The sequence below is a fragment of the Thermobia domestica genome, chromosome 9 (genome assembly GCF_964235325.1).
Source record: "Thermobia domestica chromosome 9, izTheDome1.hap1.1, whole genome shotgun sequence".
NCBI classification, from domain to species: domain Eukaryota; kingdom Metazoa; phylum Arthropoda; class Insecta; order Zygentoma; family Lepismatidae; genus Thermobia; species Thermobia domestica.
In genome coordinates this window covers 157252537-157273183 of record NC_137462.1, presented here as the reverse complement: position 1 = coordinate 157273183, position 20647 = coordinate 157252537, and the positions used below count along the sequence as shown (strand labels likewise).

The following is a 20647-nucleotide window of genomic DNA, read 5'->3' as shown; positions in this document are numbered from 1 at the left end:
TGGGGACTGATGCTGCTGGCGACGTGGTTTAATTGTGCTATATTAAATGCCAATTCCGTACTGTATTGTACTTTTACGTTAATAATAATCGTTATGTAATACGTAATATCACATTCAGAACGAATTAATTAATTTAGTATGTTACTTTGAAGCAATATAAGCTCAATAAATTATTTATATTTTAAAGACTATGAGAGTAAACACTATTCGTTGACAATTGTACCCAAATATGATTTAACTTGATTAAGATTCGTAACATATCCAAAACTCAATTTCACAAATTAATAATAATAATAATAATAATAATAATAATAATAATAATAATAATAATAATAATAATAATAATAATAATAATCCTTAATTATACCCTTGTAAGAGTTTTAAAAAAAACTTTAAATGCACATTTTATCGAAGTAATGTTTTAAAAAATTTCCTGGTATTGAACTAGTGCAGTTATGTATATAGAGTAACTAGATGCGCTTATATAGATGGATACTAGTGTTCGTAAAAGTAACATAAAATCCATTGTGTATTAGTGATGGGGCTTATACTATTAAATACATTATCGAATACACACTAAACCATCTAAACTCTTATACTTTCAGACTTTTTCTCTACTTTGAACCTCTTCAACCTAATATTCTTTATAAATTTAATAATTAGTCTCTCTCGAGACAAAGGGGTGTATCTTCTATTATTATTATTATTATTATTATTATTATTATTATTATTATTATTATTATTATTATTATTATTATTATTATTATTATTATTATTATTATTATTATTATTATTATTATTATTATTATTATTATTATTATTATTATTATTATTATTATTATTATTATTATTATTATTATTATTATTATTATTATTATTATTATTATTATTATTATTATTATTTAAATTTTCCAGAAGACAAGTTTAAAGATTTTATCACAATTTATTTTATCGTGTTCAGTTAAAATTTAATTTGATTTCGTAAGTTATATATCTGAAACGAAGGAAATCAAACTAAATCTTAAAAGAATATGGTAGAATAAATAATGCAAAAAAGTTTATAAACTTGCCTCCTGGAAAAGTTAAGGAAACGAGATACCCCTTTTGCCTCGAGAGGGACGAAATGTTTCAACTATACTTATTATATATATCATTTCGAATGTACTAATTTGTAGATGAGGTATTTATTTCTTAGCAGTGTGTTACCAAAACTTTGGATCATTTTCGTAGCTTATTGGGCTACATCCACTTGTTGGATTATATTTGAAACAACTAAGTATACCACTTTCGTGAAAGTATATGTACACAAGTATTTTGCAGACTTGAAGTTAGGTTAAGACAAAATAAAGTATTATTAGTATAGTGTAATGGTTGTCGTGAATTCGTAAGACAGAAGGAGCGATTTCTGTTTCACAATTAATCGATTACAAGTAAAATTTTAATAAGTCAGTGTTCTATCACGTTTGATGTATTTTTCTGTTCATAGTTTAAGGTATGATTTAGTTGTGAGTCTTCCCTATTTTCAGTTTACAGTAACAGTAATGGATTTTTATTTCTCTCTTTTTACAGAAATGCTGCTTTGCAATTATTTGGTGCCGTTGTGCCCAAGATGTTGGGTAGAAAGAAAGCTCAATATGAAGACATAGTTGGTGGAAGTATCACTGTAGAAGAATTATTTTCTCATTATCCACAGCTTCAGACTTTTCTTCTTGATCTATTATCCAAAACAGTGCATGACCGAACGGAGAATCGACCCATTCTAGTTCCGGCTCTTGTCCTGCTGTCTCAACTTTCCGTTGGCATTAAGCATTGGATTAGTGAAAGTTTTATGGAAACTTTGTTTGCTTTCCAAAACTATCTTCTTCGTTTGCTTTCGTCCCCGTGCCATATAGTTAGAAGATTAGCTGCAAAGTCGTTTTGCGGTTTCACGCCATATTCAAGTATATACAGAGCTATGGTTGGAATTGTTGGATCCGTAATTGATGAACGCACGAGTCTTTTATTGAATCTGCACCGAGAAGGTCAACGGAGAACACATAATGAGCTTCATGGCGTATTACTAGTCCTAAAATTCTTTGTGGAGAGACTGAAAATAGACGGAAAGTGTATGAATGATGCTTACTCAACACAACTTAAAATGAAACCTCTTTTTAAAAAATTGAAGTTTATTAGTGAGTCAGATCAATATTCATTTTATGTAAAAGCTCTTTACGATGAATTGGAAGAAACGAAACCACAAAGTATAACAGACATTGTTCATACTGTTCAAAATCACCAACCGATTGCTTTGCATCCGGGTATTACGTTATGGGCGAAGACTAATATTCAGATTGTGTTCAACAAATATACCACTGGTAATTTCGTTCCTGTTTTAAAGCATTGCATACAGTCATTTTGTTCAGACATTTGCGAAGCTGCTTTACTAGCGTTACAGAAGAAAATTCAGGACAAATCTATATCGGAGGAAGTTATTCCCGGTGTTATAACGGAACTACTAGATTTCTGCTTGAATTCAAAACCATCAACGACGTTGATGTTACAGATTTTAAATACTTTGTTAATGTTGTGTCAAATATTACCAGTCTCTCTCACTCTTGATGTAAGTGCAGATAAACTTTGTACTTTGTACAGAATACTCGTGCATGAGTTGCAATATGGAATTCAATGCTCGGGAGTTGCTGCTGCTGTGATTTCAGGATTTCTGGCCAGCAATGGTAAACAGGTATTTCAAGATAAGCAATGTGTGCAACTTCTGTGTGATATAGTCACTTCAATTGGCCACAGGTGTTGCCCAACATGTATCGAGGATTCTCGGTTGATGGCTGCAAAGGCTACTGTGTTGTTGGTTCCTCTGTTACAGTGCATGCAAGAAGAAAATTTTATTGTCAAAAACTATATTTCTGAAGAATCAAAAATAAACATTTCCTTAAATATTTTGAATTCTGTTTTAGAACTTCTTCAGGATGAGGATTGTGAAATTAGGGAAGAAGCAACTGAGTTTGTTATACAGTTTGTTTCTTCGAAAACAAAGTATGAGAGTTTAAATCCTCAGATTTGCATTAAGTTAATGCTTGAGTATGCTTCAAAGTGGGTATCTCGATATCACTTGATAAAATATTTATGGGGAAAACTCGATACCAAAGTACAAATGCATGAAATTATCTTTGAGCTAGAATGTTGTAAAGTTCAAAATCCTTTCGATCATGAAGTTGATAATATTTATGCTGAAGAAGTCAAATTAGTAGACTTGATAGGTGAATCTCTGCTGCACTTATTGTCAGATGTGGACCAAGTACTTTTGGACAACATAAGCCAGGAATTTGGACTTTGCAGGGAAGAGCTAATAAAAAACATTGATTCTGTGATATCGTATTCAGACCCGTGTAATAAGTTTGGTAAGTATTTATTTAAGTTTTACGTAAAATTTTGTGAATAACAATTGCAATTAACATTTTGGATAGTCTTAATCACAACTAGATAAGGATTAGATTTCCGCAGCACAACCTGGTATTACTTCAGGACCCTCAGTATGAGCCTACTCCTTTTTTTTATAGGACTAAATCAAATGTTCGAAATGTCCTCCATCATTTTCAATGCTCAAATTACGTCTTTTAAGCACAGAAAAACATAGGACATCTCTGCTGCTGTTTGATGATAGTTTATCAAATCCAGAAGTAATACGTTCTTTTTAAATTGTCTAGGTCCGTGAAAAAAGAAACTTTTGTTTTCAATTATTTCCCAAACAGAAAAGGCAGTTGGGCTGAGTTCCTGTGAATACATTGGCCGTTGAGTGGTTCCTTGTCTACCATTCATTAAAACTCATTTCAGAAGTCTCCTACGTTGTTTCCATAGTGAAGAGGTACACAGAGGTACACAGTCTTGTTCCCAATTTTTTTTTTTTTTTTTTTTTTTTTTTTTTTTTTTTTTTTTTAAGTAGTGGTGTTGCTTTTTAAATGGAGGATTATTTTCCAGTTCATTCATCACCTCATACAGCGTTTCAAGGCATTTTCAGAAGGGTGAAGAAAATAGGGTTCGATAAGCTCACCAGCATGAATTCCTTCCCCACCCCACTTGTAAGGAGCATTTAATTCATGCTGAATTACTAAATGTGGGTCTTCATAATTCCTGTAAATGCAGTTGTGTCTGTTCACTCCCGCATTGCCTCACTAGTCCTCATAATCTTTTTTTTTTGTAAAAATTCTTTGCTTCTTGCCGTATTGCATACCATTCACAGAAGTATTTTCGCCGCTCAGGATCATCTTCATTCAGACCATGAAATAAATCAGGGCGTTATGATTTGAGTCCTAATGTTTTTAGCATCCTTCGGAGGATTGTTCTTGAAACATCATATTCATTGGGTGTTATCCGAGTTAATGTGGTCGAACGTTATGTTACTGTCAAGATTCTCTTCTGTAGTCACACAATTAAGCGTATCTGGTGTAAGAAGATGCAGCAAACTCAGTAAAACCTTCTATGCAGGTTATGGATTGCTTGTCAAGATGAAGGTACATTGCTCGGAAAACGTTCCACAAACTACTCAATCATACCTTGGCAATTGTGATCATGTAAGCATCACTTTTGAAGTACGTTCATCCTTGGATAACGTTCTGTTCATCGTAAGCTTTTACTTAGTTACAAATATAACAAGGTTTAAATTCTCTATAAAATCACTTCTTACAACATGTTCTTCACGAACCACGCCATAATGTGTTGTTTACGTCAATCAGCTATTACTCTAGTCAGTACTGAGTCAGTGAGAACTGAATAACTGCTAGTGTCAAGCGATTTGTAGCCCACACTGTAATTTTTGCACACTCAGTATACGTACATAAAAAGTACTCACATTTGAGTTTGGAAAAAAAAAAAAAAAAAAAAAACACTATGAAAAGGTTAAATACACGTTATCAAACTTTCGAGACACGCGTGTCAAGTTAGACCAACCACCAACACCAAAGCGACCGGAACATATCTCAGAATTATGGGCTATTTATGGGCTAATTAGTTGCTCTAATCCCAATTTTTGGGCTCCTACTGTTTAGCGGGAAATCGGATTCAAACTGGGCGAGTCCAGCTTGATATCAAGCTAGAACCCCCCATATGGTTAGAATGGTCCGATCGAAAAAATTCAAACGCCAGAATTATGGGCTATTTATGGGCTAATTAGTTGCTCTAATCCCAATTTTTGGGCTCCTACTGTTTAGCGGGAAATCGGATTCAAAGTGGGGGAGTCCAGCTTGATATCAAGCTAGAACCCCCCATATGGTTAGAATGGTCCGATCGAAAAAATTCAAACGCCAGAATTATGGGCTATTTATGGGCTAATTAGTTGCTCTAATCCCAATTTTTGGGCTCCTACTGTTTAGCGGGAAATCGGATTCAAAGTGGGCGAGTCCAGCTTGATATCAAGCTAGAACCCCCCATATGGTTAGAATGGTCCGATCGAAAAAATTCAAACGCCAGAAATATGGGCTATTTATGGGCTAATTAGTTGCTCTAATCCCAATTTTTGGGCTCCTACTGTTTAGCGGGAAATCGGATTCAAAGTGGGCGAGTCCAGCTTGATATCAAGCTAGAACCCCCCATATGGTTAGAATGGTCCGATCGAAAAAATTCAAACGCCAGAATTATGGGCTATTTATGGGCTAATTAGTTGCTCTAATCCCAATTTTTGGGCTCCTACTGTTTAGCGGGAAATCGGATTCAAAGTGGGCGAGTCCAGCTTGATATCAAGCTAGAACCCCCCATATGGTTAGAATGGTCCGATCGAAAAAATTCAAACGCCAGAATTATGGGCTATTTATGGGCTAATTAGTTGCTCTAATCCCAATTTTTGGGCTCCTACTATTTAGCGGGAAATCGGATTCAAAGTGGGCGAGTCCAGCTTGATATCAAGCTAGAACCCCCCATATGGTTAGAATGGTCCGATCGAAAAAATTCAAACGCCAGAATTATGGGCTATTTATGGGCTAATTAGTTGCTCTAATCCCAATTTTTGAGCTCCTACTGTTTAGCGGGAAATCGGATTCAAAGTGGGCGAATCTAGCTTGATATCAAGTTAGAACTCCCCATACGCTTACGGCTAGAAAGATCCGATCGAAAAAAATCAAACGCCAGAATCATGGGCTATTTATGGGCTAATTAGTTGCACTAATCCCAATTTTTGGGCTCCTACTGTTTAGCGGGAAATCGGATTCAAAATAGGCGAGTCTAGCTTGATATCAAGCTTGAACCTCCCGTAAGGTTACGGTTAGAATGGTCCGATCGAAAAAATTCAAACGCCAGAAATATGGGCTATTTATGGGCTAATTAGTTGCTCTAGTCCCAATTTTTGGGCTCGTATTGTTTGGTAGGAAATCGGATTTAAAATGGGCGAGTCTAACTTGATATCAAGTTAGAACCCCCAATGTGGTTACGGTTAAAATGGTACGATCGAAAAAATTCAAACAACGGAATTATAGGTTATTTCTGGGCAAATTAGTTGCTCTAATCCCAATTTTTGGGCTCCTACTGTTTAGCGGGAAATCGGATTCAAAATAGGCGAGTCTAACTTGATATCAAGCTAGAACCTCCCGTGCGGTTACGGTTAGAATGGTCCGATCGAAAAAATTCAAACGCCAGAATTATGGGCTATTTATGGGCTAATTAGTTGCTCTAATCCCAATTTTTGGGCTCCTACTGTTTAGCGGGAAATCAGATTCAAAGTGGGGGAGTCCAGCTTGATATCAAGCTAGAACCCCCCATATGGTTAGAATGGTCCGATCGAAAAAATTCAAACGCCAGAATTATGGGCTATTTATGGGCTAATTAGTTGCTCTAATCCAAATTTTTGGGCTCCTACTGTTTAGCGGGAAATCGGATTCAAAGTGGGCGAGTCCAGCTTGATATCAAGCTAGAACCCCCCATATGGTTAGAATGGTCCGATCGAAAAAATTCAAACGCCAGAATTATGGGCTATTTATGGGCTAATTAGTTGCTCTAATCCCAATTTTTGGGCTCCTACTGTTTAGCGGGAAATCGGATTCAAAGTGGGCGAGTCCAGCTTGATATCAAGCTAGAACCCCCCATATGGTTAGAATGGTCCGATCGAAAAAATTCAAACGCCAGAATTATGGGCTATTTATGGGCTAATTAGTTGCTCTAATCCCAATTTTTGGGCTCCTACTGTTTAGCGGGAAATCGGATTCAAAGTGGGCGAGTCCAGCTTGATATCAAGGTAGAACCCCCCATATGGTTAGAATGGTCCGATCGAAAAAATTCAAACGCCAGAATTATGGGCTATTTATGGGCTAATTAGTTGCTCTAATCCCAATTTTTGGGCTCCTACTATTTAGCGGGAAATCGGATTCAAAGTGGGCGAGTCCAGCTTGATATCAAGCTAGAACCCCCCATATGGTTAGAAAGATCCGATCGAAAAAAATCAAACGCCAGAATCATGGGCTATTTATGGGCTAATTAGTTGCACTAATCCCAATTTTTGGGCTCCTACTGTTTAGCGGGAAATCGGATTCAAAATAGGCGAGTCTAGCTTGATATCAAGCTTGAACCTCCCGTAAGGTTACGGTTAGAATGGTCCGATCGAAAAAATTCAAACGCCAGAAATATGGGCTATTTATGGGCTAATTAGTTGCTCTAGTCCCAATTTTTGGGCTCGTATTGTTTGGTAGGAAATCGGATTTAAAATGGGCGAGTCTAACTTGATATCAAGTTAGAACCCCCAAAGTGGTTACGGTTAAAATGGTACGATCGAAAAAATTCAAACAACGGAATTATAGGTTATTTCTGGGCAAATTAGTTGCTCTAATCCCAATTTTTGGGCTCCTACTGTTTAGCGGGAAATCGGATTCAAAATAGGCGAGTCTAACTTGATATCAAGCTAGAACCTCCCGTGCGGTTACGGTTAGAATGGTCCGATCGAAAAAATTCAAACGCCAGAATTATGGGCTATTTATGGGCTAATTAGTTGCTCTAATCCCAATTTTTGGGCTCCTACTGTTTAGCGGGAAATCGGATTCAAAGTGGGGGAGTCCAGCTTGATATCAAGCTAGAACCCCCCATATGGTTAGAATGGTCCGATCGAAAAAATTCAAACGCCAGAATTATGGGCTATTTATGGGCTAATTAGTTGCTCTAATCCCAATTTTTGGGCTCCTACTGTTTAGCGGGAAATCGGATTCAAAGTGGGCGAGTCCAGCTTGATATCAAGCTAGAACCCCCCATATGGTTAGAATGGTCCGATCGAAAAAATTCAAACGCCAGAATTATGGGCTATTTATGGGCTAATTAGTTGCTCTAATCCCAATTTTTGGGCTCCTACTATTTAGCGGGAAATCGGATTCAAAGTGGGCGAGTCCAGCTTGATATCAAGCTAGAACCCCCCATATGGTTAGAAAGATCCGATCGAAAAAAATCAAACGCCAGAATCATGGGCTATTTATGGGCTAATTAGTTGCACTAATCCCAATTTTTGGGCTCCTACTGTTTAGCGGGAAATCGGATTCAAAATAGGCGAGTCTAGCTTGATATCAAGCTTGAACCTCCCGTAAGGTTACGGTTAGAATGGTCCGATCGAAAAAATTCAAACGCCAGAAATATGGGCTATTTATGGGCTAATTAGTTGCTCTAGTCCCAATTTTTGGGCTCGTATTGTTTGGTAGGAAATCGGATTTAAAATGGGCGAGTCTAACTTGATATCAAGTTAGAACCCCCAATGTGGTTACGGTTAAAATGGTACGATCGAAAAAATTCAAACAACGGAATTATAGGTTATTTCTGGGCAAATTAGTTGCTCTAATCCCAATTTTTGGGCTCCTACTGTTTAGCGGGAAATCGGATTCAAAATAGGCGAGTCTAACTTGATATCAAGCTAGAACCTCCCGTGCGGTTACGGTTAGAATGGTCCGATCGAAAAAATTCAAACGCCAGAATTATGGGCTATTTATGGGCTAATTAGTTGCTCTAGTCTCAATTTTTGGGCTCCTACTTTTTAGGGGGAAATCGGATTCAAAATGGGCGAGTCTAGCTTGATATCAAGCTAGGACCCGCGATGCAGTAGCAATTCTCCGATCAAAAAAAAAAAAAAAACTCAAACGCCGGAATTATTGGCTATTTTTGGGTTAATTGGTCCTCTAATTCCGTGTTTGGGCTGCTACCGTTTAGCAGGAGTTCTTCATCAAATTGTGGGATTTGGCTTAACTTCTAGCTATAAATCTAGTGTTATAATACTCCGATCAAATAATTAAAATGCCGGAGTGCTAATTATTTACCCTAATGTCGATTTTGGTTCTTCTATCGTTCACAAGAAATCTAATGCAAGATTTGTATTGATTTCTAGTTAACGAGGAATGATAATTTCAAAGTTGCAGTGAGAAAATGTCGATGTCTGTTAACTGAAAATTGATTTATTTGCATTCTCCGCGAGTACCAATATATATCTCTACTAGTAAATCCATGAATTGTCTTTTCACGTTTATATGTTCAGTATGTTTGAAAGTAAGTTGTGTATATATAGAATTTATATAGTGAAATATCATATTATTTTTTAGATACTTTTTTTTGTTTATAGGAGATACCTCTTCGCCGTTGCTGGGGACCGCAGTGGCGCAGCGGTAGTATGTTTATCTCTTGCGCGTGTGATCCCTAGTTCGATCCTAGATTGTGCCAAGTGGTCTTTGTGGTTGACAAACACCTTGTGGGTGTGTTTTATCGAGATTCTCCCGTTTCCTCACACTTTATTCATTTCTTATTATCGCCGTCTCCCTTAGCTTCGGTTAATAGGGGTCGTTAAACTAGATATTTCATTTCCTCCCCGCACTTCCATTTTTAAAAAAAAACATATGTTGAGGCTTTACTTTTCCAAGAAATATACAGGTAATCTCATCTATGATAAAGATATTGCATAGACCATAACTCTATTTGTAGTAGTTCTCGAAGAGTAGGGTAAACATTGTGATCCACAAGGATGTTGGAAATTTTTTTTATTAAACTAATTAAAAGTGGAAAAGTAAAGTCAGAAATGCCTTCTTCTGTAGGCATGGTACAGAAAAAAAAACACAACCATTTGCAAGATATTATTTCTGATTATTATTTGTCCATTGTTATGCAAAGTTTAAGTTATATTACGAGGCTCATTCCGAATGTAATGCCTCATTTTTGTGTGTGATCTATAAGCTATGGCAGACGGTGATAATAACAATTGAATGAAATGGTGGAATGAATAAAGTGGGAGGAAATGAGAGAACTCCGATAAACTTAAGTACATGGTATTTGTCAACCACAAAGACCAATTGGCGCGATCTGGTTTCGAACCAGGGATCACACGAACAAGAGATAAACGCTCTACCACTGTGCCACTGCGGCCCCCAGCAACGGCAAAGAGGCTTTTCCTTTGCACAATAAATTTATTTAAAAAATAATGATATTTCACTATATAAATTCTATATATACACTGCTTACTTCCAAACATAATGAACATAAACATGTGAAAAATTAATTCATGGATTTACTAGTAGAGATATAGATTTACATTTGCGGAGAGTGCAAAAAAATCAATTTTCAATAATAAACACCGATGTTTTCTCACTCCAACTTTGAAAGTATCATCCCAACTTATCTAAGATCAATACCAATCTTGCATGAGATTTCTTGCTAAAGATAGAAGAAAACAATCGACATTAGAGCAACCATTTAGCAATACAAATAACCCATAATTCCGACGTTTTAATTATTTTGATCGGAGTATTATAGCCCTGGGTTTATAGCTAGAAGCTAAGCCAAATCTCAATTTGATAAAGAATTTCTGCTAGAAGGTAACAGCCCCAAACTAGGAATTACAGCATCAATTAGCCCATAAATAGTCCATATTTCTGACGTTTGATTTTCTTCGATTCGAGATGTCTAACCTTATGGAGGGTTTTTCCTTGATGTCAAGCTAGACTCGCAGACTATGATTCCGATTTCCTGCTAAAAGGTAGAAGCTCGAAAATCAGGATTAGAGCAAAAATTAGCCCATACTTCCAGCGTTTGAATTTTTAGGATAGGAATATTGTAACCGTATGTTTTTTTTTAGCGAGGACAAGCTAGACTCGCCCATTTTGAATCCGATTTCCCGCTAAACAATAAGAGCCCAAAAATGCGATTAGAGCAACTAATTAGCCCATAATTAGCTCATAATTCCGGCGTTTGAATTTTTCGATCGGACCATTCTAACCGTAACCATATTGAGGGTTCTACCTTGATGTCGATCAACACTCGCCCATTTTGATTCCGATTTCCCGCTAAACAGTAGGAGCCCAAAAATTGAGATTAGAGCAACTAATTAGCCCATAATTCTGGCGTTTGAATTTTTTCGATCGGATCATTCTAACCGTAACCGTATGGGGAGTTCTAGCTTGATATCAAGCTAGATTCGCCCACTTTGAATCCGATTTCCCGCTAAACAGTAGGAGCCCAAAAATTGGGATTAGAGCAACTAATTAGCCCATAAATAGCCCATAATTCTGGCGTTTGAATTTTTTCGATCGGACCATTCTAACCATATGGGGGGTTCTAGCTTGATATCAAGTTAGACTCGCCTATTTTGAATCCGATTTCCCGCTAAACAGTAGGAGCCCGAAAATTGGGATTAGAGCAACTAATTAGCCCATAAATAGCCCATAATTCTGGCGTTTGAATTTTTTCGATCGGACCATTCTAACCATATGGGGGGGTTCTAGCTTGATATCAAGTTAGACTCGCCTATTTTGAATCCGATTTCCCGCTAAACAGTAGGAGCCCGAAAATTGGGATTAGAACAACTAATTAGCCCATAAATAGCCCATAATTCTGGCGTTTGAATTTTTCGATCGGACCATTCTAACCGTAACCGCACGGGAGGTTCTAGCTTGATATCAAGTTAGACTCGCCTAATTTGAATCCGATTTCCCGCTAAACAGTAGGAGCCCAAAAATTGGGATTAGAGCAACTAATTAGCCCAGAAATAGCCCATAATTCCGTTGTTTGAATTTTTTCGATCGGACCATTCTAACCACATTGGGGTTCTAACTTGATATCAAGTTAGACTCGCCCATTTTAAATCCGATTTCCTACTAAACAATAGGAGCCCAAAAATTGGGACTAAAGCAACTAATTAGCCCATAAATAGACCATATTTCTGGCGTTTGATTTTTTCCATTGGAACATTCTAACCGTAACCGTACGGGAGGTTCAAGCTTGATATCAAGCTAGACTCGCCTATTTTGAACCCGATTTCCCGCTAAACAGTAGGAGCCCAAAAATTGGGATTAGAGCAACTAATTAGCCCATAAATAGTCCATGATTCTGGCGTTTGATTTTTTTCGATCGGATCTTTCTAGCCGTAAGCGTATGGTTAGTTCTAACTTGATATCAAGCTAGATTCGCCCACTTTGAATCCGATTTCCCGCTAAACAATAGGAGCCCAAAAATTGGGACTAGAGCAACTAATTAGCCCATAAATAGCCCATAATTCTGGCGTTTGAATTTTTTCGATCGGACCATTCTAACCGTAACCGCACGGGAGGTTCTAGCTTGATATCAAGTTAGACTCGCCTATTTTGAATCCGATTTCCCGCTAAACAGTAGGAGCCCAAAAATTGGGATTAAAGCAACTAATTAGCCCATAAATAGCCCATAATTCTGGCGTTTGAATTTTTTCGATCGGACCATTCTAACCATATGGGGGTTCTAGCTTGATATCAAGCTGGACTCGCCCATTTTGAATCCGATTTCCCGCTAAACAGTAGGCGCCCAAAAATTGGGATTAGAGCAACTAATTAGCCCATAAATAGCCCATAATTCTGGCGTTTGAATTTTTTCGATCGGACCATTCTAACCATATGGGGGGTTCTAGCTTGATATCAAGCTGGACTCGCCCATTTTGAATCCGATTTCCCGCTAAACAGTAGGAGCCCAAAAATTGGGATTAGAGCAACTAATTAGCAAATAAATAGCCCATAATTCTGGCGTTTGAATTTTTTCGATCGGACCATTCTAACCATATGGGGGGTTCTAGCTTGATATCAAGCTGGACTTGCCCATTTTGAATCCGATTTCCCGCTAAACAGTAGGAGCCCAAAAATTGGGATTAGAGCAACTAATTAGCCCATAAATAGCCCATAATTCTGGCGTTTGAATTTTTTCGATCGGACCATTCTAACCATATGGGGGGTTCTAGCTTGATATCAAGCTGGACTCGCCCATTTTGAATTCGATTTCCCGCTAAACAGTAGGAGCCCAAAAATTGGGATTAGAGCAACTAATTAGCCCATAAATAGCCCATAATTCTGGCGTTTGAATTTTTCGATCGGACCATTCTAACCATATGGGGGGTTCTAGCTTGATATCAAGCTGGACTCGCCCATTTTGAATCCGATTTCCCGCTAAACAGTAGGAGCCCAAAAATTGGGATTAGAGCAACTAATTAGCCCATAAATAGCCCATAATTCTGGCGTTTGAATTTTTTCGATCGGACCATTCTAACCATATGGGGGGTTCTAGCTTGATATCAAGCTGGACTCGCCCATTTTGAATCCGATTTCCCGCTAAACAGTAGGAGCCCAAAAATTTGGATTAGAGCAACTAATTAGCCCATAAATAGCCCATAATTCTGGCGTTTGAATTTTTTCGATCGGACCATTCTAACCATATAGGGGGTTCTAGCTTGATATCAAGCTGGACTCGCCCATTTTGAATCCGATTTCCCGCTAAACAGTAGGAGCCCAAAAATTGGGATTAGAGCAACTAATTAGCCCATAAATAGCCCATAATTCTGGCGTTTGAATTTTTTCGATCGGACCATTCTAACCATATGGGGGGTTCTAGCTTGATATCAAGCTGGACTCGCCCACTTTGAATCCGATTTCCCGCTAAACAGTTGGAGCCCAAAAATTGGGATTAGAGCAACTAATTAGCCCATAAATAGCCCATAATTCTGAGATATGTTCCGGTCGCTTTGGTGTTGGTGGTTGGTCTAACTTGACACACGTTTTCGAGACTGCTATCTCACCCTCAAGTATGGGGGGAAAAAAGAGAGTGAAAAATAATGTTGTGTCAAATGTCGCGGTCAGTGTGTGACCAGATTAAGGTCTGAGTAGTGTCTAGATAGAAGAAAGCCGGGGGAGGGGGCACGGTTGCTCAGTCAAGTAAGTTTGTGGTGAGAAACTTGGGGATTTGGAGTAATGGAGAAGTGGATCATTATTTCTTTCATCGTTGACAGGTGATAAACTTTCATGCACTACGGCCTTCAACTAATCTCTAACTGCTTTGTTTTCATGTAGCAATAATTCATTTTGGTAACGTTCTTTTGCTTCTTCCTTTTCTCCTTCCACCAAATATTTTATCACGTTCCTCAGAATAATAATAATAATAATAGGCACAAACACTGTTATTCGTGGAGCTGCCTTCCAAACGCATATTTGAGTAAACATCAAAGAGCAGAAATTCACCAACAAGGTTGTCAAACTTTGAGGGCATTGTGAATGAGTGAAAAGAAAGCTACACAACAATAATAATGTAAATAGCTGTAACATAAACGGTAACAATTATTATAACTAAACGGTAACAATAATGACAACGAAAATATAAAATAACAGCGACAATCCTACTACATTGCACAATCAGAAGTATTCTCCGTACAACACGAAAGATCACACTGACAAAATTTCATGTATAGGGAATATCCCCTCGCGTTGTGTTTTGTGGGGAAATCTGTAAATCTAAATCAAGCTTCACGACTCCTTGCAATCCCAGGCCTTCGGTTCGTCTGCAAATTACTTACACGTTAGCATATATCTTGGCGTCAGAAAATAGCGCTACTAGCGGCAAGGATAAGCCTAACTGTAAACTACTGGGAATTAGCGTGACCGACTGACCGATGGGTCTTACATTACAATAAGGATTAAAAATATCTAAATATTTTCGCCCAGATGTTTATGCAACTTGGAACATTTAAATGTTTTGAAGTTTGTGTATTAGAGTTATTCGCAGACTAACATGTTTTTGTATTGTAACTATTATTATTATTATTATTATTATTATTATTATTATTATTATTATTATTATTATTCCGTGTAACGTGGGTTCCTGTCACCACGACATGGCGCGTCCTCAGGTTGCGGATCGAGGAGAAGGCCTCTAGATATAGAGGTTAGCTGCGAATATACTGAATGAGCAGTCGCGGACAGACGACTAGGAGTGGTCCTCCAGCTTGGGGGTTTGGGTAAGGCTAACACCCTCATCCTGTAAAAAAAGGTACTTGTTCAGAAACATTCACAAAAGCCTCGGACAAGGACTGATAACTTGGCACGACATCAGCAAAAGAAAATGGACATGAGATTTGGAACATGGAATATTAGAAGTCTTTATAGGGCAGGCGCGTTAAAATCTGTAACGAGTGAGTTAGAGAAATACAGGATGGACTTAGTAGGAGTTCAGGAAGTTAGGTGGGAAGGAAATGGATCTGAGAATTCCGGAAATTTTACGTTCTTTTACGGGGAAGGAAATAAAAATCACCAGTTAGGAACAGGGTTTTTCGTTCACAAACGAATATTACCAGCAATTAAACGGGTTGAATTTGTTACTGACAGACTTTCTTTTATTACTCTTAAGGGACGGTGGTGTGATATTATTGTTTTAAATGTACATGCTCCAACTGAAGATAAGGGTGACGATATAAAAGATAGTTTTTACGAAGAAGTGGAACGGATATTTGACCAACTCCCGCGATACCATATGAAGATTCTATTAGGGGATTTCAATGCGAAGGTAGGACGAGAGGATATTTTCAAACCAATTATAGGGAACGAAAGTTTGCATAAGGAAAGTAATGACAACGGTGTTAGACTCGTGAACTTTGCAACATCCAAAAACCTAATCGTGAAGAGTACAAAATTCTCACATCGCGACGTTCATAAATACACTTGGACATCACCAGACGGAAAAACACATAATCAAATTGATCACGTTTTAGTAGATAGAAGAAGACAATCTAGCATAATTGACGTCCGGTCGTTTAGAGGGGCTGATTGTGACACTTATCACGAAAATATCAACTTTGATCGAATTTTTTAATTTAAGAGATCAGACATTTCATCATTAAAACAGTGTCGCCGTAGAAATACCATTTATAGCAGCGATAATACGGGAGAGATTATCGTTGAATAAATGTAATACTCAATGTCCGAAAACGGAGAGATTTAATTTAAAGAAATTAGAAGAGAGCCAGGTAAGAGAGGAATACCAGATTGAAGTTTGGAATAGATTCTCGGTTTTAGAAGACTCGGAGTGCACTAGTGTTGAGGATACTTGGATTGAAATTAGAGATAGCATTAAAAGTTCAGCAATAGAAAAATTGGGACACGCGGCAATACGTAGGAACAAACCATGGTTCGACCAAGAATGCATTAAACTAGTAGAGAAGAGAAAACAGGCAAAATTACGGTGGCTACAAAATCCGAATGAAATAACTACACAAAATTTCGCAGATATCAGGCGGGAAACTTCCAAAACTTTTAGAACAAAGAAACGGGATTTTTTGAAAGCTAAAATTAAGGAACTTGAAGATAATAGTAAAAATAAAAATATTCGGGACATGTATAAGGGGATCAGCGAATTTAAGAAAGGCTATCAACCTCGTGCTTATATATTAAAGAAATCTGACGGAACAGTTCTCACTGATACGGATAGCCTCTTAAATAGATGGAAAGATTTCTTTGACGATTTGCTGAACACGCAGCCAAAAACTAATGTGCGTGGAGAAAAGGAGATACACACCGCAGAACCGTATATTTCAGAACCCAATCGAATAGAAGTGGAAGCCGCTATAAAGAAATTAAAGAAACACAAATCTCCGGGTGTAGATGAAATTCCGGCTGAGTTAATTTTAGCTGGAGGCGAAAAATTGTGGAACAAGATACACAAACTCATTCTCCTTATCTGGAACAAGGAAGAATTGCCACAAGAGTGGAAAGAGTCAATCATTGTTCCAATTCACAAGAAAGGCGACAAAACTGACTGTAATAATTATCGAGGCATTTCTCTTCTGTCAACATCCTATAAAATCCTTTCAAATATTCTGTTAGCAAGATTGACCCCATACGCAGATGAAATTATTGGAGATTATCAGTGCGGATTTAGACGAAATCGATCAACTATCGACCAAATATTTACCATTCGCCAAATACTCGAAAAGAAGTGGGAATACAATACCCCGGTACATCAACTATTTATTGATTTTAGAAAGGCTTACGACTCGGTTAGGAGAGAAACATTATACAACGTTCTTACAGAGCTTGGAATACCGAGAAAGCTAATTAGATTAATTAAGATATGTTTAAGTGAATCCCAAAGTAAAGTCCGGGTAGGAAAATTTTTGTCCACGAGCTTCCACGTCGAAAATGGCCTGAAACAAGGAGATGCGTTGTCGCCATTATTATTTAACTTTGTGCTGGAATACGCCATAAGGAAAATCAAAGATAGCAACCAGGGCCTAGAGTTGAACGGCATTCACCAGGTTATGGCATATGCTGATGATGTAAATTTAATAGGGGATGATAGGAGAACAGTAGAAATAAATGCAGAGATATTATTAAACGCTTGCAGGGACATGGGTTTAGAAGTAAATGCAGAGAAAACTAAATACATGGAAGTGCGTCGGGACCGTAATACGGCAAATTGTGGAGGCGTTAAAATATTAAATAATACTTTTGATAAAGTGGATACTTTCAAATATTTAGGATCAATATTAACAGACGAAAATCATATTCACGAAGAAATTAAATGTCGACTAAAAGCAGGGAATTCGTGTTACTATTCGGTTCAAAATCTCTTGTCGTCGCGAATTCTGTCGAGGAATTTGAAGCTTAAAATATATAAAACGATAATCATGCCTGTTGTTCTGTATGGTTGCGAAACATGGTCGCTTACTCTGAGGGAAGAACATAGACTGAAAGTATTTGAGAACAGGATCCTGAGAAGAATATTCGGACCCAAGAGGAACGAGAATGGGGAATGGCGGAAGCTTCATAACGAGGAACTACATAGTTTATACGGTTTACCCAACATTGTTAGGGTCGTCAAGTCTAGGAGGCTTAGGTGGGCAGGTCATGTAGCTAGAATGGAAGAAAGTAGAAACGCTTTCAAAGTCTTGACTGGAAGACCAATCGGAAAACGACCATTAGGAAGACCTAGGCGCAGATGGGAGGATAATATTAAGATGGATCTCGCAGAGATAGGAATACAAAGTAGAAACTGGATCCAATTAGCTAAGGATAGAAGTCAGTGGAGAGCTTTTGTGAACGCGGCACTGAATCTCCGGGTTCCATAGGCCATAGAGTTAGTTAGTTAGTTAGTTAGTTAGTTATTATTATTATTATTATTATTATTATTATTATTATTATTATTATTATTATTATTATTATTATTATTATTATATTTAAAGAAGTGTGGTTCGTCGTTAAGCATTCTATTCAAATCCAAACAATACGAAACTTTTCCCTCTCTTTCTTCGGCTATCAAAATACGGGGCATGGGTACAAAGAACCAACAGATCTGTTCTTTAAAACTTGAACCACAAACAGCTACATCGTATTTTTCATAATGATCAGATCTTACTATCATCCAAGTCTCGTCTTTTCGATGCTTCTATTGATATACCAGTTGGTCGCATCACATGTGTGGCCGTTCTGAAATTTTACCGACCCTTACAAAATATAGTGTACCACCTGAATATATTTGATCGATGATTTGGTTCTCTATCTTTGTACACTGTAGTCATTATTTGAAAAGTTTATCTTTCTTACCGGCTTGATAAATAAAATATCGCGATCTATCCAGTTTTTAGATCCATGACAACATTGTCTAACACTGTAAGTAAACTGCTCTCAGACAGAAATAAATGCACCTGGCAGGATGAAATATGCACAAGCATCAAACAAGCTTCCAACAGATGAATCGCTGATTCCACAAGTAGGGCTGTAGTGTTCCGGTCCTAAAACAAACATACCGTGCATATACACTTTCTAGTACTTTCCAAGACCTTTTACAGATCTTATATTTAATTTTCAAACATTAATTCCCAAACATATTCTGAATTGTGTAAGCACATTATGTAAATACTTGATGTATGTGTAAGTATTGCACTAGTTTGGTTTGCTAATTAATCCTTAAAGATTAAAGAAAATAATGAAAAATCCTGGAAGAACGTGGGAACCATAAGTGAAGATTTGAAGATTTTTTTTATTTTGTATGATTTTGAATATGACTCGAAATCTGAACTTTGTAGAATGCAACTGTGGTGTATTATAATTGTTTCTTTTAACAGTATGAATTACTTTTTTTTTTTAATTTGATTTTCTTTTCATCCATAGAACATTCTTTATGCCTGTTGTTTATGCATCCTGGATTGTATATAGCGTCCAAGAAGTTATATCATCGATTGGCTGTGTTGGTTGACTTAGGAATTGGAGATCTGAATCAGCTACAATATGTAAGAAATTTCTTACAACTAACTCTGTGTTCAGAAGCAAATGTAAGGCTGACAAACAGTTCGGAGATTGGGAATTTGAGTTGAATATCTCAGTTTTATTCGAGTGTTAACACCGTGACCTTGTGAAAAAGCATTTATGTACATACTATAAAGTAACTTTTGTAACTATATATTTTCGATGAAATATATATATTTTGTTTCCGAAAATCGTACTTTTATTTTATTTTCTTTCAACAATTCTGTTTGCAGTGTTATTAACGAACAATATAATAGGCTAAATTAATAACATCATGCTTGTCTCAGTAAAAAGTTTAAAGCTGGAATAAGTCTTCGTGACTCGTTGTCCTCTTGTCATAAGATTGGTTTCGTGAAATTTATAATGCACGCCAAATGATAACACTGCTCTACAACGATTTTGCTGTTTGGAAACTATTAACGTTTACTTAATGTTTTGACCTGGGAAATCTAAAAATGTAGTTAGTTTTGCTCTATCACATACAGTTTTCATAAAATAGAGGGGAGGGGGAGAGGAAAATAGCCGTATAAATGTATATTTCGGAAGAAGTACTGATTATAATTACAAACATAAAAAGATACTTTCGATGCCATATCCTTCTGATTATCTTTGAATTTGTGATAAAAGACGCGCAGTTACTTATTCTGCTAACATCGAAAAAAAATATGTACAGTATCTGGTAACACTGAATGATATCACAACGCGTTACACGTTGGGAACGCATTAACAACGCTCAGTAAGCTGTGATTGCGAGAACTATGGACCGCCGTATGATTTGTTGTTGTCTCTGCCTGTGCTATTTGTTGTTGAATCGAAATGGAACGTAGGAAGTGTCGTAACAATCCTGATTATTTCTGTTTCACCTGTGGCAGTTATTTAGTGTCGAAACAGAAACAAAAAATTACATTGTTTGTGAAACGTGCATATTATGCCTATTACGGAATAAAGTTAGGGGATCAAGACAAATCATTTGCGCCACACACAGTATGTAAAGTATGTGTCGAAGACCTAAGGAACTGGACAAAAGGCAAGAAGAGATCTCTACGTTTCGGAATACCAGTGATATAGCGTGAAGCAAAAGATCATAGTAATAACTGCTATTTCTGTTCGTGTGAGGTTAAAGGTTTTACCGC

The 20647-nt window shown here is 37.2% G+C and overlaps 1 protein-coding gene across 2 annotated transcripts in view; it reads left to right on the top strand.

Moving 5' to 3' along the window:
* Nucleotides 1-19705, top strand: part of LOC145695128 (tRNA (32-2'-O)-methyltransferase regulator THADA) — a 68244-nt gene extending 48539 nt beyond the window's left edge. For both annotated transcript variants that reach the window (XM_081772052.1, XM_081772053.1), the window contains 2 exons: nt 1570-3395; nt 19380-19705. In XM_081772052.1, the coding sequence (XP_081628178.1) occupies nt 1570-3395; nt 19380-19582 (2029 nt within the window). In that variant the 3' untranslated portion in view covers nt 19583-19705. The remainder of the gene's footprint in view (nt 1-1569; nt 3396-19379) is intronic.
* Nucleotides 19706-20647: the final 942 nt, after the last annotated feature.